Source organism: Peromyscus eremicus, chromosome 19, assembly GCF_949786415.1.
Source record: "Peromyscus eremicus chromosome 19, PerEre_H2_v1, whole genome shotgun sequence".
NCBI lineage: Eukaryota > Metazoa > Chordata > Mammalia > Rodentia > Cricetidae > Peromyscus > Peromyscus eremicus.
The window spans coordinates 9900996-9928524 of NC_081435.1; the positions used below are offsets into that span (position 1 = coordinate 9900996).

General features: G+C 38.2%; 1 protein-coding gene across 2 annotated transcripts; it reads right to left on the reverse strand.

Moving 5' to 3' along the window:
* Window positions 1-469: 469 nt before the first annotated feature.
* LOC131895848 (desmocollin-3) lies at window positions 470-25216 on the reverse strand. Of its 2 annotated transcripts, none has more exons than XM_059246394.1 (13): window positions 25157-25216; window positions 23834-23989; window positions 22506-22650; window positions 19944-20110; window positions 16651-16785; window positions 16076-16261; window positions 10201-10460; window positions 9946-10088; window positions 8245-8469; window positions 5484-5708; window positions 3896-4017; window positions 3301-3555; window positions 470-1335 (listed from the first exon to the last, which is right to left on the reverse strand). In XM_059246394.1, the coding sequence occupies exons 1-13, from the start codon at window positions 25199-25201 to the stop codon at window positions 1138-1140; spliced, it is 2262 nt and encodes a 753-aa protein (XP_059102377.1). In that variant the 5' UTR covers window positions 25202-25216; the 3' UTR covers window positions 470-1137. The 2 variants fall into 2 exon arrangements, with proteins under 2 accessions (XP_059102377.1, XP_059102378.1); XM_059246395.1 differs by lacking the exon at window positions 470-1335 and adding an exon at window positions 1431-1457.
* Between the last annotated feature and the right edge of the window lie 2313 nt (window positions 25217-27529).

The window sequence follows — 27529 nt, forward strand, 5'->3', positions numbered from 1 at the left end:
ATATTTGAATGTGCAAATCTTTACATATCCTGGGAAGTGAATCCATTCTTCCACGTGCCTTTCTCTTTCTTTCCCACTAAAACTAGAATATATATTTCTAAATTGAAACAAATTACACAAGCAGTCTGAGCTGACACCTTCAGGTGTCACACAATGCACAGTGACCAGGCAGGAGGAAGTCTGCCCCTCTAAAGCCCCGATTTCCTGTTACAAGATGAGCCACATCCAGCCTCATTTTCAATAATTTCCATTTTCCTCTTGGTTTAAGTTGCATTGTGTGTGCACTTTTGAGGAAATACTCACTGGCTTCAGACTATGCTGGAATAAAGAAATCGCTGCCCTGCACCATAGGCTAGCTTGCCAAATACTCTTTCCAAAGTCCAGTAAAGTATTTGATAGTGAAATCGGAGAGAAGCACGTCCGAGATCAAAAGTTTTATGTAATTTGTGTTAACATTTCTGTCCTGAAACATTCTTCAAATAGTGTTACTTAATGCTTGGCTTGATTCTTAAGCCATCCTTAGGAGTGTGTGGTGACGTGATATTGGTACAACTGAGCTGTTTTTAGACAAATATTTTACCCAATTCATTTGTTAGAAATATATCTTCAGGGCAGGGCGGGTCCTTTACAGACCCTTGGCTAAATCCAGGACTACAGCATGAGCTCTGCTGGTTCTCTGTTTTAATCTTTGTACTTTTTGAAAACTGGTCAGCAACAAATCACTTTAACAATACAAATTGGTAGGGGGAAGGCTGTAAGACGTAGAAACGTACATTATATGTGCATACACTCCTTGACTCACAATGTGGTTGTATCTTAGGAACACTCAGTGGAAACACATGCACAGCACACTGCAAGGGTCATGACCCTGGGACAGACCAGGAACCGCAGCCCACTGCCTCTGCTGAGCATTGCAAGAATGTCACGCACAGCACACAGCCAGCCTGCAAAAGATCAGAATTCCGCAAATGGTTTCTCCTGAATATGTGTCAATTTCACACTAGACTAAAGTCAGAATATCACAAGCCAATATAACTCAAGACCATTTTGTATAAGTAGTGACTCTGTTTTACAGTATCGTCGGTTCAAACTTCTGGAGTAACTGCTAAGGCTATGTCGAATTGTAACCCTGTGCCGTTATCTCTTTGTGCATGTTTCTGCCAATGTAAGAAATTTGGGTTCCAAGTTGTTTAGAAAGTCGAGTCCCTCTTCTTCCTGCTTTTCGCTGCAGCAGCCTACAGAACCTGCCGGAGATCCTCTGCCTTCGTAGTTATAGGTGAGGACGTAGTCTTGGGATGGGATGTGCTCTTCATTCTGATTACAAACATGCAATTTCTGTAAAGCCCAAAAAAGAGGGATTGTATTATTTCTTTAAACAACTTCAATATATGAACAGAAAATTTATTTTATTTACCTTTTATGTTTAATTTTTAACCAGTGTGTCCTCTAATGGAGTCCTACACACAAAAAATGCACATGATTGGTCTATATTACAGCCATATCATAATTCAGTATAGTTTGCATTTTTAATAATCCATAAAAATATAAAATAGGTCTACAAATGCGACATCTAAGTACATTTAAGTCATCATGAAATATTTATACCCAAATGTTATGTCTATAGTTGACGTCAGTTTACAAAATGGAGACAATATACCAAGTGATTGGAATTTGTATATGGATATCGAATGGTCCTAGTTTTAAGTAACTTTGGTTTACTAACTTGTGTTACTTTAAGTTGCATTCTCCTCAAATATCACTTTGTTATTTTGGAAACTAAAGAAGGAAATGCAATGCATGAAAGCATACTTCTTAAGTCCATCAGTGTACAGTGAATATAAACTAAACTTCTATTGTGTGCAATGATGAAATATGTTTAAAAAATTACTGCACTCCAAAGTAGCCAAAAAGCAGAGATATATCCCTAGAAAATCACTGCAATTAAAATCATCAGCTTAACTCACACTGCAGAAACTGTGCTTTGGTTGTGAAGCAGCCAAGCCTTTGACCACTCTGGCCTCGGTGCTGTGTCTTGTTGGCCTGTCTTCCAAACTTAAGGCTCCCTTTGCTGACCTGGCTATGCAGTCCTCCACTAACCCTCAGCTGGTGGCCAGCTGCTACTCACACCTCCCATGACCAGTTACGGCACTGCAGGGCATTCCTAAGGGAGCATCTGGACCTCTGTCCCTTCCCATGATCTTATGTGAATGCCGTCTTCAAATACAAAACACGTAAACACTTGACTATGACAAGATAGAAACAAAACAAATGCTATGGACATGCAGTAACTGAGAGCCCTCTTCTAGAATATTGCTCATGTTCTGTCCAGCATAGAACTAACAGAGTCAGGTACAATGTTTGCCACAGAGGCACCAGTGCCCTCTGATACAGATACGGAATCAGTGCCAGCAAGAATGTTCAAACAGGATCCCCTACCTTGGCCCCACATACAAATCACATGTGAAATGTTGTACACACACACACACACACACACACACACACACACACACACACACACCCCAATGGAATTAGAATCTTCCAGAATGAAGCAAAGGCATTAGTATTTCCAAAAGCTTTCCAATGTTGATATAGACTGAGATTCACTCATTCAATCCTTTCTTTCACAGCATTGCTTCTCTCTACATGAGACACTGTATATTTGCACAGTATGCCTTATGTATTGAAAATAATTCATATGATAGTGTGCTGTAGTTTTCAAAATTCTTAAGAAAATTTCAAATGTCTTCACACACTGGGTTCTTTAAACATTCTACATTGCATATCTATGTGACCACTCACCACAACTTATAAATAGGTCTAACAATAACTAGTCCATTTAGAATAAAGTAGAAAAGTAAAATAAGTAAAAAAAAAATTTATGTATAGCTTAAGTAAAACATGTTAATCTTTAACCTAAAACTGCTTTCATATGTTTATGTTTTCATAGCAAAATACAAGTTTGCTGTGGGAAATATGTATTTGTGAGGAACTAAAATTTATCTTCACATTCTTTTTTTTTTTATCACAGGGGCTTATAAGATAGATGTACACCTAAAAATGAATCTTTGGAGGCAGATATTAGAAGCCTCTGGTCCTCATAAGATTCTAGAAACTGAGTGTGAAAGAGGGATCAAAATATTTAAAAATTAAATACAACAAATTCAAAGCATTATTTAAAATGACCAGAACTAACAAGAGAAGGCACATAAAACACTGTGGCAAAGCAGTTTCTCGAAATGTACATTATTATCAGTGTTCTATTGTTCTCTACTTCCAAGTAAAGCATCTCGGGACACTCACTTCGCCGAGGCGGGGCTGAGTGAAACTGTGCCACTCTGAGTAAGTGTGTCTGCAATTGTCGGTCTCCATGTGTCCGCCTCTGCAGGAATCCAGGGTGTGGTGATGCCCAGCCACACGGCAGGAGTCTAAGGTCTGGTGTCCCTTCATCATCTCAATTGTCTCCTGCCCACCATTTCTCATTCCCGATCCCATTGTACCACAGAGGCCTTGGCTGGAGTTGTTGGCAGTCTGGGTGGTGAATCCGTTGGCAGAGCACTACATTATAATAAAACAAGACAACGGTGGACAGAGGGGTGTCAGAGAATTTCACACATCGCAGAAGCAGTCAGAGTGATGACTGTTGTCATCAATCCACAACATAAAAGGCTAAGCTTGAATTAATACTATCGAAGAGTGGGAAAAACAGAACTGGAAGGTAAACTTGCTTTATTAAGTTCATTAAGTACCACTCTAGAAGCTCTGGAACAGTGGTAGACCGAAGATTTACAATTTACAAGATTCCAACTATTTACAAATATAAACTGACTCCCAAATAACTTCACAGGGATGGATTTTAAAACTATAGAAATAATTATTCACCAAAGAAATTACTTACCACCCTGTCATCCCCAGGTGCTTCAGTGTTTGATATAATTAAGTTTTGTTGGGCTAAATCTTCAGGAAAATGCTTTCCTTTCCGAGCAGTAACAACTCCACATACTAAAGTCAGCAGCACCGCTGAGTAAAAATAAGGAGAGATATATTTTTAAAAGAACATACTTAATTTACCAGACATACAAAAGTGACCATCCATTACGGCTTATGCCTTGGGCCACAGGAGGACAGTAAGAACATTGAACTGTGATTCTGTTGAGTTGTCTTGGTCTTGCGAAATTCACAGGCACAATTTGAAGTATGTAATAATCACATGTGAAAAGTGTTTATAGAAGCATGAGTTCAACTGTAGATCTTAAAAGTCTCTAACATTTATTTAAGTCAAACATTAAAGATATTTACTGATTCCCAAAAGATCAGTTTGCCAATTAAAAAATAAAAATAAAAAATAAAAACTTTTCTCAGAACAGATTTGTTTCCAATAAACATAATTAAGCACATTAAGCACATTTTGTATCTTACTTAGACTTTTATCCTACATCATAATAATAGGAGACAAGATAATATGCTTGCTAAACCAACAGTAATAGCAGCGATTTACAGTGGTCCAGAAGAATGGCTAGCACACTGGCAAACCACAGCTACTCTTCTAGCCCACCACATGTTTGTGTATGACCCATGACCTAAGTTTTTAAGCCTTTAAGTTGTTGAAAGAATAAATAGCAATAGTTCACAATATGAAAATTACAGGAAGCTGTTTTAATCCCAGAACTTAAGAGATAAAGGCAGGAAGATCTTTGTGAGTTTGAGGCCAGTATGGTCTACATAAGTGAGTTCCAGGGCAGCCAGAGCTGTATAGTGAGACCCTGTCTCAAAAATGAACAAAACAACAACAAAACAACCCCCCCCCAAAAAAAATACGCAAACACAATAATTACAAGAAACTCCAATTTTAGCATGCAGATTTGAAGTGCTGAGGGAACACAGCTATGCCTTTTGCTCACACTGATGACCTCACACCCACAGCAGCATGACTGAGTCAGTCTACTTACTGTACTCCAAATTTTTCCTCCTGTCAAAATGAATTTTTTTTTTTTGGTAATTGTTGAGTTTTTGGTTCTATTCTGTTGTTTGTTATTTTTATTTGTTTTGCTCTCCCATGAATCCTACCTAGTACAATTTTCTGAAATTTAGTAGGTGTTCAAGATATATTTATTTTAGGGGCTTGAAAAAATAATAAATGTATGTTAGACATTTAGATGTTCAAATCTGATAATTTCTTATCAGTGAACTCATTGGACTGCAAAGAGTAGGTTACCACCATTGTCCCCATAAATGAGAAAAAGGAAGCAGAATTAAGTAAACTAAAGACCTTTTAACAGCTCTGTCCAAGGGTGAAACCTGTCTCAGAAAGGCTCGTGTTCCCTCAAATAGTGACTATTGAAGCACAACTACCATAGACTACAGAGGCAACTTGTAAAAGGAACTCGCACCTGATAGATGCTTCTCTATATTTACTTCCCAAGATCCTTTCTGACACTCAGATCTTTTATTTTGCATTTTAACTTCAAGTGAGCGAAAGTACTTACAAAATAGCAGTGCGATGCCCAACAAGATGGCAAGGATGGCCCACTTCCCCAAGGTGACCCCTGAACTCCTGGACCTGGCCATACACTGGCTAGGATGAGTACAATCACACAGGTTGACTCTCAAGAGTTTGGTCGTGGATTGGCCTGCTCTGTCTTTTACACTCACAGGAATGGTGTATTCTTGAACTTCAGCATTTTTCCGATAGGACAGGCGGGCAGCTGTATCTTTAAGAAAATAAAAAGATTTATTTTGATTGATTGATTTCAGGTGGAGAGTTGTACACATGTATGTGCTCACATATACAGATCCCATAAGAACCTCAGCTATCATTCCCCAGGAACTGACCACCTTGATTCTTGAGACAAGAACTCCCATTGCCCAATACTTCCAGATTAAGCTAGGCTGGCTGGCCACCAAGCATGGGGACCTATCTCCTCCCCACCACCAGTATTACAAACAGGTACTACCCTTCCCTGATTGTTCATGTGGGCTCTGGGGACTGAACTCAGGTCTTCACGCTTACACAACAATCACTTTATCAACTGAACTCTCTCTAGCCCAGTGTTATTTTTAATGATTACTTATTCTTTCTTACAAACCTACTCTACCACTCTTATTGTTAAATACCCACCCGCTAAATAAAAAAAAAAAAAACTGCAAAGGGGGCTGCCTTGATGCTTCCACCCTTTCAGGAATTAATATTACCTTAGACATGTTTCTCCTTGTAATTCTATGAGAGACAGCCTTAAAGAATAAATTTGGATTCAGATAAGGAATGCACACCTGAATTTCTAGCATCTGAAACTAAGGAGGCCAAAAGGGGACAATGAAATTGAGGCTAGCCTGAGCTACATAATGAGATCCTATTTCAAAAGGCCAAAGTAATAATAATAATAATAATAATAATAATAATAATAATAGTAATAATAACCAATAATAATCTAGTATTGAAATGACCTAGCAACATTCCAGTAATATCTAATTTCCCCTGATCAATACAGAATAAGAATTCTAGCTTGACTCTTAATGTAGAGGTCAAAACTTTTCTTTAATTCCAGCTCATATTCTATTTAAGAATCTATACCTGAATAGAGAACATTCTCAGTTTTCATGCTCTAAGCCATTTACCTTCTACCATCTGTCCATTAACCCTCTGGAAAAAGCAATGTTTCAAAGAGCACAATACTTCCTATATGATTAATGCCTTGTATGTGGAAATGATCTCCCTAGCAGAGCTAATTGTATTACTTCCCATTATAAAAACATGGCCATTTACATCATAATACTTTGTTTTTATCAACTATGATAGTCAACTTCCCACAATGGTCTTGATAGCGTATTTGAATAATGTTATTCTCAATTGACCAAAGCTCTATAGATGTTCAGGGGCAATTAAAACATCCTTGGGCTTCTATAATAGACAAAAATGATGTTACAGTGGCACAAAATACAGCCCAGAAAGCATCTGAAATTTGCACAGCTTAAATTTCTGTTAGAGCTTTTGGGGTTTGGCTACACCTTGTACCCGAAAGCTTGCTAGAGCACTGGGAATGGTTCCTGGGTTCTACTGGAACACTTCAGCATCACCAGTGTCTAAAGAAAGATTGTGCAAATCAGTGACCTTTTCCAAGATGACTGGCCAAGCCATAGCTATGTCATATATTTGTAATAGTTCAACAACCTCGGATTTTCCTTATCAATCAACTCTACCCTCTTCCAATGATCTCCTGACACTACTGTCATCTGTATAAGACATACATCTGGATGAAGAATGGTCTCCTTTCCACAGTCTCAATGCATACCCCACTGTCACCTACCATACAAAGGTCAGTCTCCTCGGCTTGGCACATAAGACTCATCACCACCTAACTTCACCCTTCCTTACACCCGAACACTCAGAATTCCTGATAAAAATCTTCTAAACCCAGATACTACCAAATTATTCATTTCCCTATTGTGTTTTTTCCCATATGCATATTCTTTAATCAAAACATTGATTAACCAATCACTTTTTAAGTAGTTATTAGCTGCTAGTCACTGGGCTCAGTGCTGAAAGTGAGAATATGGATTAAGAATGCTGTGAGAAAAGACAGTTGGTAAACAGCAGTCATACAAGGTGTGAGGTGTGATTAACATGTGATGCAAAAGGTCACATGTTCCTCCTTATACTTCTGGGATAAGTTCTCAGAGGTCTAGCAGCTGACCTGAGGTAGTGCCTCCCTGACCCATCCCTATACATATACTCAGGATCTGCAGCTTATCCGACCAATAGTAGGTAATGTATACATTTTAAATATGAAACTAAGACACAGTGAGGGTGATTTTTCTCAGGCAGAATGGACAGCATATATAAAACTTAGTAGAATGAAAGAACATGGTATTAGGAGCTAAAGAGATAGCTCCATGGTTGAGAACACTTACTGCTTTTTCTGAGGGCCAGAGTTCATTTCTCAGCTATATTGGACAGCTCACAACTTCCTACAGCTCCAGCTTCAGGAAATCTGACAATATGACACCCTCTTCTAGCCTCTATGGACATGCACACACATGGTGCACACACGCACGCACACAAACAAACACTATAGATAGATGATTATACATGCACATACACTTATACATGCACACACAGGCGAATGCTTTGGAAAAGGCTAATTTAATATCCTAAACTTTTGCATCGTACTTTATGTAAATTAACATGTAAACCCTCCAGTAGTTAATTTGCTACTTCAAATCATATGAATCATTATTTTTCTGGAATACCATTAACTTGGTTGATGGTCCAGATTCTGTTGACTTCTGGAGAAGAGCTTGCCAAGTTGAACTGAAAGGGAGGGCCGTTGACAGGCTCATCAGCATCCACAGCTGAAATGTCCGTATACCCCATCTTTGGCTTGCAGATAACAAGATAATCTTGAAGTATCACTGGTGCATTGTCATTCACATCCTCAATGTTCACTGCAAGTGTTCCTGTGCATGATTTGCCCTCTGAGAAGAGAAAGGGACAAGGTTGAGTACAGTTCTCTTAGAGTATCCAAAGAGGAAAATAAATTTCAACACACACACACACACACACACACACACACACACACACACACACATATATACATACATACACACACAAATATAAATTTTAAGTCTAGGTCCTACACATGAGAAAAAACATGTGTCATTTGTCTTTCTGAGTCTAGCTTATTTCTCTTAACATAATGATCTTTAGTTGTGTCTATTTCCTGCCAATGTCACTATTTCATTTTCCTTTATAGAGACATGAAATGTCATTGTATATATGTACCATATTTTCTTTATTTTTCCTTGCATCTAAACTGGTTCTATTTCTTAGCTACCGTGTAGCAATGAATATGATACATGGGTTGCTTTGAGGTAATTTCACTTAGAGTCCTGCAGGAATATACCCATCAGTGATACAGCTAGAATCTATATTTCCTGAAAACATAATCTTTGCTTATTTGATGAATAGTAAATAAGAATATGAATGAATATAAAGAAAGCTACAGATTATCTAATATGGTTCCTGCAGCTGATAATATCAGATACAAGTTTCAACAAACCTTTTGCCTGAGTTACTATAAATAATAGAAACAAATGCTGAATTGCAAGCTTTCCTTCCTTGGGCTCCCATAAGGAGGTTTTAATAGATTACATCCAGGCTCCACAGCCAGAGGTTCTAATTCAGTGAGTATAAGATAATGTCTACACGTTGAAATTATTATTATTTAAATTAAACCACAAGTAGAGGAAATTTACTTCAAAACCAGAATTCAAGTTTAGAAGCATTTAATAGTCACCTGAATGAGTAAAAAACCCCTAGGTAAAGTGACACAAAGATATCTGGAGGAGTCTGAGGAGACCATTGCATAGTCTTATGGTTAGGTTTGATCATTGACCTTTACCACAGAGTGGTGCAAGAACTAAGTTCCTACAGATAGACTATAAAGATACATAAGAGATGTGTTATTTAGCTAAGCATGATGGCTCACACCTATAAACCCAGCACAGGGGAAGCTAAGGCAGGAGAATTGCCACAGCTTCAAGACCAGCCTTAGTTACATGGTGGGTCTGAGGTCTTTGTGGACTACAGAGTAAGACTATGTCAACAACAACAAAAGCATCTTTCTGAGTGTGGAGGTGCAAGCCTGTAACCATAGCACTCAGTATGCTGAGGCAGGAAGAGCAGGAATAGTAAAGGTCATCCTTGGCTACACAGTGAATTCAAAAGCACCTTTGGCTATATAATACCATCTTATCAGAAACCAAACCAACGAAACCAGAAATAAAGAGTATCTTCTCACCAAAGTCATTTTGTAGGACAACAAGAGAGATACTGGTCTACAAGATAATTTTTAAGAATTATGTATAGTTACCACAGATTATTTCTGCACAAGAATAATTGCAATTTATTCTTCCATTCTATTATAAAATACTGAATTAAAACTTTGTTACCTTGGTCTATTGCCATGACTGTAATATTATATAAGTCATTTCTTGGAGTCATAGCTTCTCTGTCTAGGACTTTTGATATGGTGAGCAGCCCCGAAACTTCTTCAATGCTGACCCATTCTTTAGGATCCTGCAATTTTTTATACCTGTTAATAAAATAAAATTGTCTAAGTGTTTGGCATCAGAACACATCTCAAAATAAGTTACCTGTTTCAATTATGACAACTGCATTAGCACATGGTTGCTGGATTTGTGTACCTTAAGCCATTGCTATTCTTGGTTTCAGGATCGTAGGCCTTATAGCCATTGATCTTGGACCCCACTGCTGAGTTTTCTTTGATCCGCACATATTGCTCAGGGGGGTTGCATTCTGGCCCCTCGTCCTGATCCCTCACATGAACTGTAACCAAGGCCCGGTTCATGGTGGGTACTCGGCTTGCAACTTCTCTGATGAATGGAGCTTCATTGTTCACTCCAATCTCTAGGGTCACTTGACGGTTTTCTTCATAATCTAGTGGCTTTAAAATAAAGGATATGCATGTCAGCTCAGTGTGGAGTACATTTGGTGTGGCGGGCCACAAGAATATATTATAGAGATTCAGCTGTGTATTAAAGCTATACTTTGACCGGCCAAGGGTCTGTCAAAAGGCACAGCCATTTATTGTGAATATTTGGTGTTATCCAGCCTTTAATATTTCAGCTGTCTTCTGCTATAAAATTCTTGCATGCCCAAATATTCCCAGATGAATTGGCAAACAGTTCAGCTGCTCACACCAACTAAACTTCTAGGTAACTAATTTCCCTGCTCAAGCCAGTACTTGGATAAGGTCATGTAGGCAAAGACAAGTTGGTGGGAGACACATAGCTTTGTTTCTTGTGCTAATGAAGCTCAGAGCAGCCTCTTACCTTGAGCCTAGTGGCTCTCTAGAGCAACTGACTAAGAACAAAAGAGGTTTTTACATATCAAGTTGGAAGATAGAACAACTTTCCTGAGGAGGCAAAGAACCCCATGGCCAGGGGAAGGACAGACAGGCCTTTTTTCTGTAGAGCAGACAGAACAGCATGACCAGGGAGAAGAGAAGAATGTAGAGGTAATGCAGATGGTAAGGCAGAACTCTTGAGCTCTCTTTCCTTCCGTCTGTCATCTCTCCCTCTCCCCCCACCTCTGCTTTAAGCAGTGAGTTTAAATTCACTGAGTCTTCACATCTGTGTGCAGCAGGAATTCCCATTATCCCGTTTACACACCAGCAGTCTGGAGAATTGGAAGAGAAACTAGCTTTCCTGAAGTCAAAAGATTTCGTTTGGGCTAGAGTTTGAAGCCAGGTGGCTTGGACTCAGACCATTTCCTTAATGGGCACACTTTAACCTCTCCACATCACTAAATCAATTAATTCTGTTCATCAACCTCCAGATTTTTACACAGAAAACTCCAGTAAAAGCCATAAAACACTTTTTCCACTCTACTGTGAAGGACATCACAAAATGTTTTCTATGATTGTCTTTCTACTGACCAAAATAGTCACTTGCTGAATGTTAAACAAAATCAAAACATATACATGAGGGACCAGAGAGATTGCTTGGTGGTTAAGAGTGCTTGCTGCTGTCCCAGAGAATTGGAATTTTGTTCCTAGCATCCTTGACAGGCAGCTCACAGCTCACAGCTAACCATCTATAATTCTAGTTCCAGGGGATCTGACAGCCCCTTCTAGCCTCCATGAGTACCACCACATACATGAGGGGAAATATATATATTAAATGATAAATAAAATTGTTTTCATACTGTCCACACACCTAGATATCAATAGATTGAGAAACAAATACCCATACATCCTCTAAAAAGCCAAAAACATTTGATGAATCTTAGAATTTATAGCATGCAAATGAAGGGGTTTTTTTTATGACTATCCCAGGAAACAACAAGAAAGAACCATGAAGATCCATTTGTTTGCTGCTACCAAGGACCATGTCACAAATCATACGCTGGGGCAGCCATACAGAGACAAGGGCATCCTCAGGCAATGAGGAAGTGAAGGACATGCAGGTAACCTTGGCAGTTGTGGCTGAATACAGCTGTAAGATCCAGGGCAGCTTCCTAGAGCCTCAGAGTATCTTCCTGCCAGCTCTCTGGGCTCCAAGTTAAAGAGGTAAGGAATGTAAGTTATCTCCAGACTAAGGCATGCTTTTGCTTCGTTACATTAAAAATGTACTCGAAAACATCCCACATGTGCATAGAAGTGCTAACAAACTCTCTAGAAAGTCATAGAGGTGAAATTTAGGACCCTCCATGTAAAAATGGCCAAGATCTATAATTTTTCCACTCAAAGTTACATGGATCAAGACAAGTTGGCAAGCTCTAGACCACTTAGAGAAATATACCCAAGTAATTCTTGATTCAATCTACTAACTATTCAGTTCTTTCAGGTATAAAAGAAGGATTAAAGTATATCTCTAGTATATGATCCTAACTAACAATGAAGAACAAGGCTATTAGAAATTATATATATATATATATATATATATATATATATATATATATATATATATAATAGTTTTTTCATACAATAAACTACGATCACTGTTTCCCATCTCTCAACTCCTCCCACATGCTCCCTACCTCCCCACCTGACCAACTCCATGTCCTTTCTTTCTCTTTAGAAAACAAACAGGCAAACAAACCAGAATAAAACAAACAAACAAAAATCCAACTTCTTCAACTTGCAAGGAAATACGGTCTACCTAGCAGAGGTGAATTCCAAATTCTGTGTTCAGTGTGTTTGATTTATGAAAGGTAGATCTTTCATTGAGGTTAAAAGGTACCTAAGGCCATAGCTGCACAAGTCTTTTCAAGATGAGTGTTTCTACTATGAAATACTGTGAGGAATTCAGTTTTCTAAGATTTTGCAGAAAGAAAGTAGAAGGGAGAATTTGACATGACAGATACAAATTGCACTGATAAAAATTTAGAACAGAAAGAGATAATATTAACAAAGGAGTTAAGACAAATGAGATATTTTTAAAAATGAACTCAGAAATGTAGAACCTAATTAAAATTCCAATACGAGAAGACCCTTTCATGTCAATGAAAACATACTCTATCAAGCCAGATAACTCAAATAAAGATAAAGAGAACATGGCCATATGACGTGAAGCTGGAAGAACAAGAGCAGCCTGGGATAGTAAAGGTCATGCATGAGGTGGATGTCCTTTAGCACTGTGGCTCAATGGCCAGGGTTTCCTGTCCTGGGAGGGGTAGACACTCAGCTGTTGGTGCATGTAGGGCATAAGCTACCTAGCCGACTTATGTGAGCCACAATGTTACTTCTGTTTGACTTAGTCTCCTTACTAAAATATTGGAAGTAATATTAGAAATAAACCATTCTGGGTTATGAAAGTCAAATAAATATTTAAGTTCAATGGTGTTGTTTTTTTCCTACTCTCTTTTAAAGCACAGGAAAGGGGAAATAAAAATTGTGTGTGTGTGTGTGTGTGTGTGTGTGTGTGTGTGTGTGTGTGTGTGTGGTGTTGCATTTACCTAAGTATTCAAGTGCATGTACACACATGCAGGTTTGGAAACCAGAGAAGAATGGACTTCTGGAGTTTTCCTCTATCACTATCCACCTTGTTGATTTGAGATAGCATCTCTTACTGATCAGAAGGTCATCATTTTGTCAAGGCTAGCTAGCCAGCTAGGTCTCAGGATCCACCCATCTCCACTCCCATGTACTGCATTATAGGCACACTCAGCCATGCTAAGCTTTCCACACAGAGTTTGGGGATTCAGACTCAGGTCCTCTTGCTTGAAAATCAAGCATTCTTACTCACTCAGCCATCTCACCTACATTTATAAACTACTTCTACAAATCAAGAATGAGATTGATAATGAAGCTTAGCAGCAACTATGTAAAAGGCAAGAACTATAGACAAATTTCAGTTGCAAATAGGAATGTAAATCCTAGACATATTAAATTGGAAAAACATATTAAACACAACTGCCACACAGGAAGAGTCACACCCACGATTAAGCATCACCTTTTCTAGGAATTAACCTGCATTGTAAAATTACACACATGTGTCTGCACACATGTGTGTAAAACACACACACACACACACACACACACACGCAAGCACCAAGGTTATTTGCTTTAGTATACTTTCAAATCACAAAAAGGTTTCCACTAGTGTGGTGCAGCTTATACTCATGCCATGGATACACTAAAATATCTGTACCATAGAGTTCTCAAAATGAAGAACTGTTTATGTCCAGTATGGTAATGGTTTCAGAGATAATTTTTGTGTAATGCATGGTTTATACTTCCATAGATGTGGAACAGGTTTTAAATCTACATAAAAATTTACAGATGTCAGTGTTTTAATCTCAGCAATATGCTAAGAGAAGGGTGACTTTGTTCAAAATACCACATATGAGTAAGACTGCTTAAGCACATGTGCATGTGTGTATGCTTGCGTATGTGGTGTGTGTGTGTGTGTGTGTGTGTGTGTGTGTGTGTGTGTGTGTGTGTGATACCTTTGAAACATCAAATGAGAATCTGGAAATGCTTACTGATTCTTCTAGGAGAACCAAATCCCTGAGGAAGAAGCGGGAAATTTCACTACTTATTTTTATTTTTAAACTTAATCTATGAATAGTCTACTTATTAAAATCAAATTAAAGTAAGTAATACACTTATTGATTGTTAAGTTAAATAACAAATAGTCTATTCTCGTTTAAATCAACTAAATGATAGCTCACAGTGTGCCTGTCATTTGGTAAATAACACTTTATGGCCAGTGTTGGGTTACTAGCCAGATATAGACATGAAAATATAACTGGCTTCTGTGAGAAGAGACTGCAAACAGTCACCAGGATGTGAAAACTGCTGAGTGAGCTTACTGGAGCATGGAAAGGTCACCGATGTGGAAATGTCATAAACCAGATTTTCACTCCAGGATGGATAATTGCTATTTGCCTTTCAGGAACTGATTTACCCCCATCACCATCAAGTTGTTCATTATTATTATTATTATCTATTACTATTACTATAAGTTGGGGATATTAATACCTATCCTAAAGATGCAACATCTAAGATTAAATAATACATATGTCTCATCCATTACCTGTCACAACAATATGCATAGTTCATAACTCCTACAGATATTCGCTAGACATAGGAATATAAATTATGCTCAATTTAAAACTATGGATTTGCATAATAATTACAAATATAATTGAAATTGTCATTTTATAAATAATGGAAATAAATACATTTCAAGGTTTGCTGGGGAGAAAAATTTCTACTCTATACATCTAAAATTCAGTGAACATGAGCCAGAGACAGAGCAGAGAAATGCTGAAACAGACATTTGATATGGAGATTGTATGTCTGGCTGTTCCTATTTGGACAGAACTTTCCAGGCCTTGACATACAATCCCTTAGAGCTCTCACATAGGAAAACAACTAAAACCAGCAATAGGTAAGTGGCCCTTACTAAGTGAATAGACATAATACCTGCCCACAGGACACTATTATCTTTTTATTCAAGGCTAGAAATATAAAAACAAATATTCATGTCAAACAAAGACCTTCCTGCCCTTATGACTTGAGACCAAGAATATAGCGTACAATCAAATAACAATATATACAACAAAAATATGTCCATTCAGTGCTGTCTTATGTAATACTTTATTCACCATAGATATTGTCTACTAGGAATAAAATACCAGGAATATATCCTAGAGAGAATGAGAAGAATATGGGGCTTCTAAATTACATTGGGAATACCCACTAAAGAACATAAGTCACAAATGGACACAGAAGCATTTTCCAAAAAAGAAATGTGTATCTCTTATAGACATAGACCCAGGCCCAAGGATGTGAGTTGTAAAGAAAATTACTTGTGCAAAGTTATGTTAAGAGCTTAAGAAATAAGTCTCTCTATATGTGGGAGGGATGCCACTGGAGATATAGAGATCTCTATAACAGTATTCTGGCATACACAAGAGCAAAGAAAGAGGAGTCACATGGGAACCAGCAGACTAACCAGTTCTCTTTCAACTTGACTAGGATAGGATCAGAAACTGTCTAGCTGATGAAAATACTAACTGGCATGAAGTTCTTATTCTTTAACTAGTTACCTTCACAACGCATAGAACACCCTCATTAGTTGCTGGGTCTGTTGTGATTTTGAAGCGCCCATTTTCATTTCCTTTTAAGATGGTAAAATTTGCCTTCCAGTTGGCACTCTTAATCAAGTCCTTGTCATCTACAGGTATGCGCAAGATTTCAACATTGTATGTGTTTTCCTCCACAGAGGTTTCATACTGGAAGAAAAGAAAGTCATTAAAAATTTTACTTACTATTGAACTTTCACAAAGTAAAATGTTTTCTAATTTCCAAAAGAACTTGCCTTCGTGGTGTTTACATAGACTACCTAAAAACATGGTCACAGATAGCATTGTTTCATGAAACTTTAAGACAACAAATATTTCCTACAAATGTAGACTGATGTTTTGCCCTTCAACAAGAGGTAGCTATCAGAAATACTAAATCAGGAAACAGAGGCTATGTGTAGATGTGCATACTATATATTTGAATTGCAGTTATATTCATAAGTGAACATGTGCCTCAAAGCATGTCAAAAACTTTATAAGCCCAGATTAGTAAAGAGAAATAGACAGAACAAATATAGATTTGTATGTTTTAAACTTACAGCATTTTGTCTGAATGTGGGTGCGTTGTCATTGGAATCTTGCACTGTTATGATACAAGTTGAGGTACTGATTAGTCCAAAAAACTGGCCGTTCATGTCTTGGACTTTCATTATCAAGGTGTATTTCTCTACAACCTGGAAGTAGAACAATTATTTAATTAACTCAGATTATTTAGATTCATAAGTAAAACCCGTGTTGTACATTCTTTGGCTTGTTTTTATTTTATTTCTACGTTTGGATATACTCTTAAACTTTGGTAGAGAAAGATGATTCCGAAAAAGTAGTACTTTACAAAAGGACATACTAAGAATTTAAACATTTTCTAACAGAAAACAGGAAAGTCAGAGATGGAGTGCAGAGTAATGACATTTGAGTTTTATAATACTCTCAAGGAATTGCAAGCATTGTCTAGAGCAGTGATTCTCAACCTATGGGTCACAACCATTTTGGGTCAAATGACCCTTTCTCAGGGACCACCTAAGACTATCAAAAAACAAAGATATTTACATTACAATTCGTAATAGTATCAAGATTATAGTTATGAAGTAGCAGGGAAAATAATTTTATGGTTGGGGGTCATCACAACATGAGGAACTATATTAATGGCTGCAGCATCAGGAAGGTTGAGAACCACTGGTCTAGAGTAACTTAATCTAGTGTCATACTGTGAACAGGTAGGGAACCCCTACACTAGACAGGTGGTCCAAACCTGAGGCAGTAGAAACAAAAGCAAAGGGAAAAGGAGTTGAAATGTATTTGGGAGTTAGAGTAGAGTGAGATTTGATAATCAATTATTCACTTAAGAGATAAAGAGGTGCTTGAGTATGATACGGTGGACCAGGTTATACAGGTAGATAGACAAGGCCATCACAAGCCACCATGGGAAGTCCAGAATAAGACGGCTCTCTTATTCTGGTAGCAACATTGCAGAGGAGGATAAGGAGAGCTGTGAACATGATGGGGTTTGTTTGTTTGTTTATTTATTTATTTATTTATTTATTTATTTATTTATTTATTTATTTTGTACGTGCAGGATTTTATCTGCCTAATGAGATCTAATAAACAAGAACCTAGAACACCTAACTGTGTGATCCACCCCTCATGGCAGGAGGTGGTGGTGGGGAGGCATCCTTCAGGTTTTCATGAGAGGAGCTGAGCCATGATGAGTGACAGCCTCCTCAAGCGCAGGGAAAAGAAGACAACTAAGCAAAGAGAACGTATGAAGAAGGAACCGACAAAAAAGCAAGAGGAGAACCACAAATTCAAGGTAAAGGCTTTAATATGTGGCAAGCACAGAGACTAGAAGGCCATTGGAAGGTCACAGATGACCTCTGGGCATGGAGTAGGGACCAGGACATGAAGAGATTTGTTGGAGATGCACAGTCATTATGGCTGCATTTTCTCCTGTTTCACTTGTCTCCAGCCACCCATTCTCCTGGCTGTTTTCATTTCTAGAGTCTTCCTCTCAGCCTCCAATGTTCTGTCTATGTGCTCTCCCTTTCTCACTAGAAGTCAGCCTTCTCACCGTGAGGCATTCCTCCAGTAGTCTTCAAGACACTGGTAACCCGTGCTTTTCATCTAACTTCCCTAATTTGTAATCTCTTTTGTTCATTCTTGTCTTCACCCCCTGTGTCACTCTGCACAAAATGTCTGTTCACACAAAGTCCCATTATATTTTTGTTTGCAGCCTGAGAACAGATCAAGTTGGGAACCTTAAAAAGTGTAATAATCAAGTCTTATAATCTTTCATTATTTTATACTGCTTAGCCTCATCAATTTTAATCTGTAAGATAGGGGAAAGCCATTTTCAATTAATTAACATACCCATTTTACATTACTAGAAATGCATAAAAATATCCATAGTATATCTTACAACTTTCCCATTTATTGCTTTGATGACTAATCTCCATCATCAGCCTGATGGAATTTAGAATCACCATGGAAACAAACATCCAGATATGTCTGCCTATGAGAGAGCTACTAGCTTCGGTGAACTGAAATGGGAAGACACCTGAATGTGGGCAGCACAGATCCACAGACTGGGCCCTGAACTGCACAGGAGAAACCAGCTGAGCAGCAAGAATTCCTCCCTCTACTCCTGCTGCAAGCGCGATTGTGACCAGCTGCCTCAAGGTCCTGCCACCATGACTCCCTGCTCTAATGGACTACACCCTTGGACTAAATCCCTCCTTCCTTAAGCTGCTTTTATCACGTATTTTAAAACTAAAACAGTTAGTGTCGTACCAAGCTTTACTACACAAATGCTCCAATGTTACAAAAAAAATTAAACATTGGGAACAAAAACCTCTGTACTAGTTTGTATCCCTTTCTGTAGATTCCCACATTCCTTCCTCTTTCCTTTGGAGTCACACTTCATTGATTGTTTTCTAACATTTGTTCTTGTCATAGTAATCATTATAGGTACATTATTCTAGCTATAGTGGAGACCATGGACATGTCCCAATAAAGTCACTTTGTACATGTGGTTCATGCTTGACTCTGAGTTAAACAGCTGACAAAACAGAGAAATGATAACAAATGATTCAAAGACTTCTTGAAATAATTTGACTTGAGCAAACTAATAAATTTTTCTATCATATGTCTCCTACATAGGTTGGATATTTATTATACCTTTCTAATAAATCAAGTAAAAATTTTAAACACCAAGTAACATTCACATAAAGGAGTTGAATACAATTGCCACACATGTAACCATATGCGATTACTAGCAAATTTAATTTTATCCCAAGTAATACTTCCCTCTTTAAAAACTGCACATAGCTAAGCCTGGTACATTCAGTTGAGGCTGTACCCCCATGGGAGAACTTACCCTGTTGGAGGAAGGGATAGGGGAGAGTGGGAGGAGAGGGAGGAGGAATGAGAGGGGGTTTGTGGTTGGTATGTAAAATGAATAAAAAAAATTTTTAAAAAACCTGCATATAGCTAGACTAACTGAATAGGGATCCGGATAAGAACTATACTCACCAAAAGAGTTAAACCTTATTGCCCTGCATGACTGTAGGAGCTTTTACTGCTCTGCAACCACCTAGCTTCACACATTAAAGGAAATAAAATAATATGCAACAGTTTTCATAAGAAACACATTGTATCTTCCCTTTTAAACACCAACCAAATTCTATTTCTATTTCTTAAGGTTTCTCTTACATATGGAAATAGAAATAATGTTTAAAAGCTAGGAAACATTCCAGGAACTTGTATTTTCTTATACTTCAAATAAAATACAAAACAGAACAGCTAGTTTAGTAAATGGGAAAAGAGAAACCCACACTACCTCTCTGTCCATGTAATGAGAGACGGTGGTGATGACGCCGGTGTCGGGGTGCACAGAAAAGAGCCCAGGTGACCGTGGGTTCTGCTCCAAGATGCTGTACTTGAGGCGCGTGTGCATCGTGTCCGGTTCATCTTTATCTGTGGCACAAACCACTCCCACCACAGTACCTATGTGTTTAAAAAGAAAATTTGAACTTCCAGAACAGCACAATGTGTTTGGTGTCTACACTTTTCAACCTGTCAGAGTGACCGTGGATATCTAATTTAAAACGTGAATCTGCCCAAGTGAATCACATCTTTAAACAGGATATAGGAAGAGGACTTCTAATGGAGAATCTAAGCATTCTACAATTGAGAGTCACAGATTAAAATATTTGATAGTAAATTACCAAAAACTAAATGTCAGTCAATAATAAATTCAGAGCAGGGCATGGGGTTATACTTGTATTACCAACACTAAAGAGGCTGAAGTGGGGGGATCAGGAATTTGAGACCAACCTGGGCTATATAGCAAGGCCCATCTCCAAAACAAACCAACAAGGCTAAAATAATATCAATATGAATTCCAACATATTGCAATAAAAAGCCAATTAGAGGCATAAACCATGTCTCCTAAAGTAATTCAGTCTTTTTTATGAGACTTAATTAATAGCCAAATTAAGACTTAGGTTAGTATAATTATGTAAGTGATCAAATTGATTTTTTAAATTTATTTAAATTATTTATTTTAAATTATTTAAATTATTTTAAATTATTCATTTTAAATTATTTAAATTTATTTTAAATTTATTTATTAATTTATTGGGGGATATGCCAAAGCACATATGTAAAGGCTAGAGGACAATTTGCAGGAATCAATTCTCTTCTATCACATGGGTCCCAGGAATCAACTCAGGCCGTCAGGCTTGGTGGCAAGCTCCTTTAGCTGCTGAGCCATATCCTAAGCTCTCATGGCGATCTGTTTTAGTCCATCCTTTGATCTCCTATCATTTGAAGACATTTCTCTCTGTCTCTTTCTTGCTCTGTCTGCTCTGATTTGACTTCTTAATTGATTTATCTTCAAGAGCTTCACAACATTAACAGGTCTAAATGTAATGGCTTCAACTAACCCAGGTTAATGGAAGCCGAAGTGTTTGTCCTTGATCTCCAGGGAAAACTGGGACTTAGAACCAGAAACACGCAATGGGGCCATAGAATCATGAAGCTGAGAAATATTTTTATATATACATCTCATGTTCCTCTGACATGGGTGTGTGTGTGTGTGTGTGTGTGTGTGTGTGTGTGTGTGTGTGTTTACAGATGGAAGAGCTCAAAGACTGTCATTTCTCCTCTCAGTGACTTAAAAATACAACATGTATGAGAAAGTGTGTTTCCTAAGCTCTAAACTGTCCGTCTTAATTTAATTTCACATGTGTGCAAAGAGGATGTTAACACTGGACAATCAAATTGTCACAGTAAAACAAGGATGGGAAATGCAGATATAATACAGTAAGGACATAAGCAATGACCAGAAATCCTACAGGAAAAAATACTGCCGTCTTTTACTCCAGAGCTCCCAGTCTCACTGTATGGTGGTGTATACACTTCATAATGCAAGCCTCAGAAATAAAACATGACAAATGCCACAGAAATAAGACAACTTGTTTCCCACATAGAAAGACAAAGCTTAGGATAGAACCTGTGTGATCAAAGTGTCCCTCAAATTGTTTAGTGTTTATTCTAAGTTATATGTAGTAAAGTAATTCAAGAAAACAGACATTTAAAAAGAACTTAAAAACTGTATCCTCGGTCCCTATCATTTGATACTTTCCCACAGCCCCACTGAAATATCTAGACTACGTTTGTTTTGACTGTTCATTCGACCCTGTGTCTCCTCTTGAAAAGGAGGATATGATAAAACCACATAACGAGAAGATAAAGTAAGATGCATGTTACAAACATCATATAAAGCCTGACTAATGGCTGCATCCCCTGATTGATAATTACTACCACACTGACCATGGTGGTAATTCCTGTAGTACATGGCATGTCGGTTGGAACGGATGAGATTTGACTAATGTTTTCTGATAAGTAACCCATACCTGTGTTATCTCATGATCAACTGGCCATGAATATAAAAACCCCAAGGGGGAGAAAGGTCCACTGAAAAAGTGTTTGTCTTGTGAGCACAAGGACCTGAGTTTGATCCCCGGAATCTACATTTAAAAAGAAGCTGGTAATGATAGTGTCCTCAGAATCCCAGGGCCGGAGAGTCAGAGACAGGTGGATCTCCAGAGCTCAATGGCCAGGCAGCCTAGCCTACTTGACAAACTCCAGGCCACTGAGAAAAACACTGTCTCAAAAGAGAAGGCAATTGTTACTTGAATGACAGGGAAGGTTGTACTCTAGTTTCCACACGCACACACGCGCACACACACACACACACACACACACATCTGCGCACACACACATGAATGCACACATGCATGCATACACACACACAATGCAAGAACAAAAACAAAAAATAAATATCCCACTGTCTCAAGGATATACATAAACATGTTTGACATAGAAATAGCCTTACCAAGTCTACTGCTCTCTGGAACTTCAAAATTATAAATTGTTTCCGTAAAAAGAGGATAATTGTCATTTTCATCCTCTACTTTGATGGGCAGTGGGAGAGGTAAATCGGCTGAATAGCCATCTGCAGTGGATGCGTAGGCGATCAGCTGTGGAAGAGAGTAAGGCAACGTCAGCAGGCAGTCAACTTCACAGCACAGGGGGGAGGAGATGCCCTGTAACCTTTGCTGTGAGTCCTTCCAGTAGTAAGCTACCACATCGATGCTCCACACTGAGATAATCAAAGCAATGGGCTTTCAGTATAGGGAGAAACAACTCCACTTGAGATAAAGAACAGGTCAAAATGTAGAGAAGTTGGAGATGAAGTTCCATATGCATTATTCTGAGGGGTTGGGTGAACTTGTCACTCAGGTTACAGTCTTTAATCTCTCTGTCATCAGTAAGTTGCACTGGGAGAATGGTCAACTAATGGCCACTGGAAAAATTTCTTCTACATAATCTATAAAGCATATCCCCCATCTAGTCACTTCTGAACTCTTATTGCATACCTTTAAATAGTTCCTAATACAAAACACATTTACTAATTCCCTCATTGCCCATTAATCAAAAGAAATGTAACATCAGACAGAATGTAGTTCAAAATGTAGCTCTGCTCAGTGTGTAATTATATCAAGTTGAACCTTTTATAGCCCAAGGCAAAGAATGACACATGAGGACATCAGTCAGGTTGGTTCCTCAGCACCTCTTTTGTCTTCTAGAAACAGACTCCTTCTTCCCAATGGAGGAGCCTTCTTGTTGAACGTGGTTCATGACAACAGAGCACATTCTGCTCTATAATGGAAACTGTCTGAGTCAGCCCCCACTGAAAGTACATTTATCCATATCAGAAAGCTGAGCTACCAGCCTTTAGTTAGACTTTGTTTCCCACTTTTATTCCTTTATCTAGTTATCAGACACAATCAGAGAGTAACACATGTGGAAGAAAGGCAAAAAAGAAAGCGCGAACAGTGGAGGGAGACCAGCTGTTGATCTGTCTGGAGAACTGAAAATGTTCCAGCAACCAGAAATGGTGTCTGACAAGCTGAACCAAACTCCTACAACTGTGCTGAGTTTTATGTCCAAATACAATTGAACCTCTTTGTTTCATTTCAGGATTGCCTAACCAAAGCTGAGATAAAGGGTTGAGTAAGCATTCCAATACACAGTGCACACTATTGTCCTTTGACTTTCCAACAGCCTCTAAGAAGAGAATGCAAGAAGTAAAGAGCAGGTGAGCATCAGAAGACAGACAGTTCCTTAATATAGAGCCGTATTTATCAATAAAGCACCTACATCAAAAACATCATATTCCTCACGGTCCACAGGCCGAGTACAATACAGATTCCCAGTGTCTTTCTCTATGAAAAACAAATTCAGTGGTTCTTGGTCGACTCCGCGCCCACTTATTGAGTATAAGATGGTGTAGTTCTGAGCTGCGTCAGACTGAACCTGAAAGGAAAATACACAGAGGTAAGCACTTAGAATTAAATTTAAATGCTAATTTGTGATATATATATATATATATATATATATATGGGTTTTTTAATATTTTTATCTTAATGACAACATTTCAATAGAAAAGAACAATATAACTAATAGTTGGTAAGGGTAAAGCCATGGTACATGTATGGAAATCAGAGGATAACATGCAGGAATGAGGTCTCTCCTTTCACCATGTGGGTCCCAGCGATAAACTCAGGTGTCAGGCTTGGTGGCAAGCCCCTTTACCATTGAGCCATTTTGCAGACCCTTGCCTACCATTTTCTTTACAGCTGAGCCAAAAGATGCTGGGAAGAAACTCCATCTAAACTGCAGTTAGGAATGGCTACATGAGGGCAAGTACATGAGGCTACATGGGATACACAAAAATAATATGAACAATAAAATATAATATAATAATAAAATGTACTAATATAAGTAATAGTATAAATAATTATGACATAATAGATTGTGTAAACAAAATAATAAAGATATGTGAAGATTTGGGGTCTAGAAGGTGAAGAATGCAGTCTCAACTTTGAACACAAGGATAAGCCATTTTGTCCATGCAAAGGTGACCAAGCTAAGTCTGTGTCCCAACATATGTGGGACTGAGGCAGGAGGATTAGAAGATTGAGGCCAGCCTGAACTACATATTGAGACCTCATCTCACTTTTACCCCTTCCAAGAAGAAAAGAAAACAGGAGCCTTTAGCCCTTGGTGCTGTCTTCATACTCTAGAACTGCTTCACTGGAGAACATTTTCACAGGAGAGGAATGAGCATCTCCCTTGCCTAAGCTGGTGCTTTCTGAAATTTCAGTAAAATTAGCTATACTGTGGACCAGTACTCAATTTCTTTCTGTCTCCAATGCTTATAGCAGTGTCTACAATAACGTTTAATAGATATCGATACCCAACCCTCTCCTAAAGAAATGAATAAATGACTAAAGGCACACAAAGGCTGTTGTCTTACACCATTAGTACATTAGCCATTTTCTTATGTTATTCATTTGTATTGTATTTCATGGACAACTTTGGTCATATCTGCATATTTTTTAATGTTTAGCTATTTGCTAAATCAGAGTCAAAAAGACTTTCCTCTCAGCAGGACCACAATCAGAAAGAAAGACTACCTACCTGTTGAAGAAACAATGGGAAGGGACCCAGGGAATTCTCTTGCATAGAACAAGGAATGGGTGCCCATCTTCTCTTGGCTCTCCTGAGGACAGTATCCTTCGTGTGTCTTTTCTTCAGGACCTGAATTTACAGGAGAAAATAAGTATCAGAAGCATCACAGCCAGGCAAACCACAGAAAGGAAATGCATGTCCCTTACGGCTCCATCTACATGTGTTGTCCCATATGATAGCCACTGGCCACCACTAGGCATGGGATGGTTTGTGTTAATTAATTTAAATGGGGAACTCTATCCTTTTGTTGCACTAGTTGAATGTTAAGCACCCAGCAGCCATTAACATCGGGCTACTGTACCAGACACTAGAGATTAGAGAACATTCTAGAACATTTCTATAACTGCAAAATGTTCCACCAGATGCTTTAGAAATAATAATTTTATTTCATGTAGCAAAAGGAGACACTTAGTTTCATGGTCATTATTAACAACTAATAATTTTATTAAACATTCAGTAAAGTGCTAAGCAGTCATTTAATTAGCCTTACCACTCATTCATTAGCATAGATTAGGTATAGGTCAATTGAAATCTTACATCATTTGGTGACTACATTCACAAGGCTGTTTCTCATGAGTAAGTGTGGGCACTAATAAGGAATCCTAAAGGCTGTGATGAAAGAGGTCCCAAAGTGATCCCAGAATACAACTGACATTAGGTAGAAATCAGAGCTAACCAAAAGCTTCCCAGAAGAGGGATATTTAGTTAACATCAGAAAACCCAAAGCCAGCATTGAACTGGTGTTGAGAAAGAGTTAGAAAGAAAAGACAAAGGAAGAGAATGGAAGAAGAAGGGAAGAAAAATAATAGGAACAAAACAGGACAGGAGAGGGGGAAGGGAAAAGAAATGAGGAGGGGAGGGGTGGCAGGGAGGGGAAGGGACAGCAGGGGAGAGAAAAGACGCTATTGCTCCATTGGTCTTCTTTGCCATTTTTAAGGAATTTTACTGAAAAAAGTCCCATGCTTGGGAATGTCCAGTGTACTCTGCATACCTTCTTCTGGTGCTCCAGGATTACTTGGATCTCTTTCTGTGTCTGCGACTTTGAGTCAGAAAGCTGAATGGTAAACGATCTTTTCTCACCAGACAACACAAGATCTCTGGCTGGATAAACTGACCCATCATCTAGAACTCTGAAATCAGGATCACTTGGCCTGATGCCGTCAGCGGAGCTGAGACACTCTTTCACATTAACTGCCCACAAAAATTTTCCAGTTGTAAGGTGGAGATACATGCATAAAGGAAACGCATATGTTAAAATAATGTACATGACCATGAAAACCAAGCACTTGGCATTTGTAGAATGCCTTAATAGCCCTCTTTCATTCTTAAAAATAATAATTTCATTTTAATTGAAAATGACAGTTCTTGGCTGCATGTTTGTATTGAATAAGATATTTTAAACATGAACATGCTTCTAGGAGGCTTATGAAAATGATCTTCCACTAAAGGGGTGTGCACATGACTCTAACGACAGAGGTGAGCCACACACCCTCAGGTGCACCTGAATAAACAGTTGAAATTTCCCTCAACAACACACTGAGGGTGTCTTCAGATGCACCTGCCTGTAGTCAGAAGATACACATAGAAGCACAAAGAACAGGAGCATACAAGCTGACTGTCAAGTAAGACAAACTGGTCCCTGAGTTTTTCCCATAGCACTTTTTTTGTACAATCCAACCTCACAGACACAGCTTTCTATGGCCCTCTATGGGAACACCACATGGCACCTTCCCTATCTGGGAATTTTGCCTCCTAATAAAAGATGATATTTAAGTATCAAAACACAACTGTTTCCCATCCATTCTTCATCTGCTTTTACAGAAACCAAATTGACAATGCCCAATTACCTCACCTAAGAGTCCTTTACTTCATGTGTATCTTTGCTTTAACCTGAATCTGTCATGTGTGGTTTTAATAAAATGATAGATGTTTCACCAAAAGGCAGTGGATGCTTTATGAGCTAATAGTATACATTCTCTCATCTTTATATATATTAGCTGAATGATTCCTTCTGGTTTATTCTCCCAGAGGAACAACCTGTCTCTCTTTACATCTTTCTTTTCTTCTTTCCCACAGTAGGGAAAGTGATATTCATTTGATTAAATTAGTTGAGATAGTTTAGTCAGAAATTGAACACTTCATTGAAAAAGCCATTTTCATACTTCTTGGATAAATATTTCTATTTAAAAAAATCAAAAATAATAGCAGTTTCCTCTAATTTATCTAAACCCACATTCAAAACAAACAAACAAACAAACAAAAAACACCTGGGCAAAACTTTCTAGCTTCTGGGAAGAGAAACTGAAATTCATTCAGCTTCTC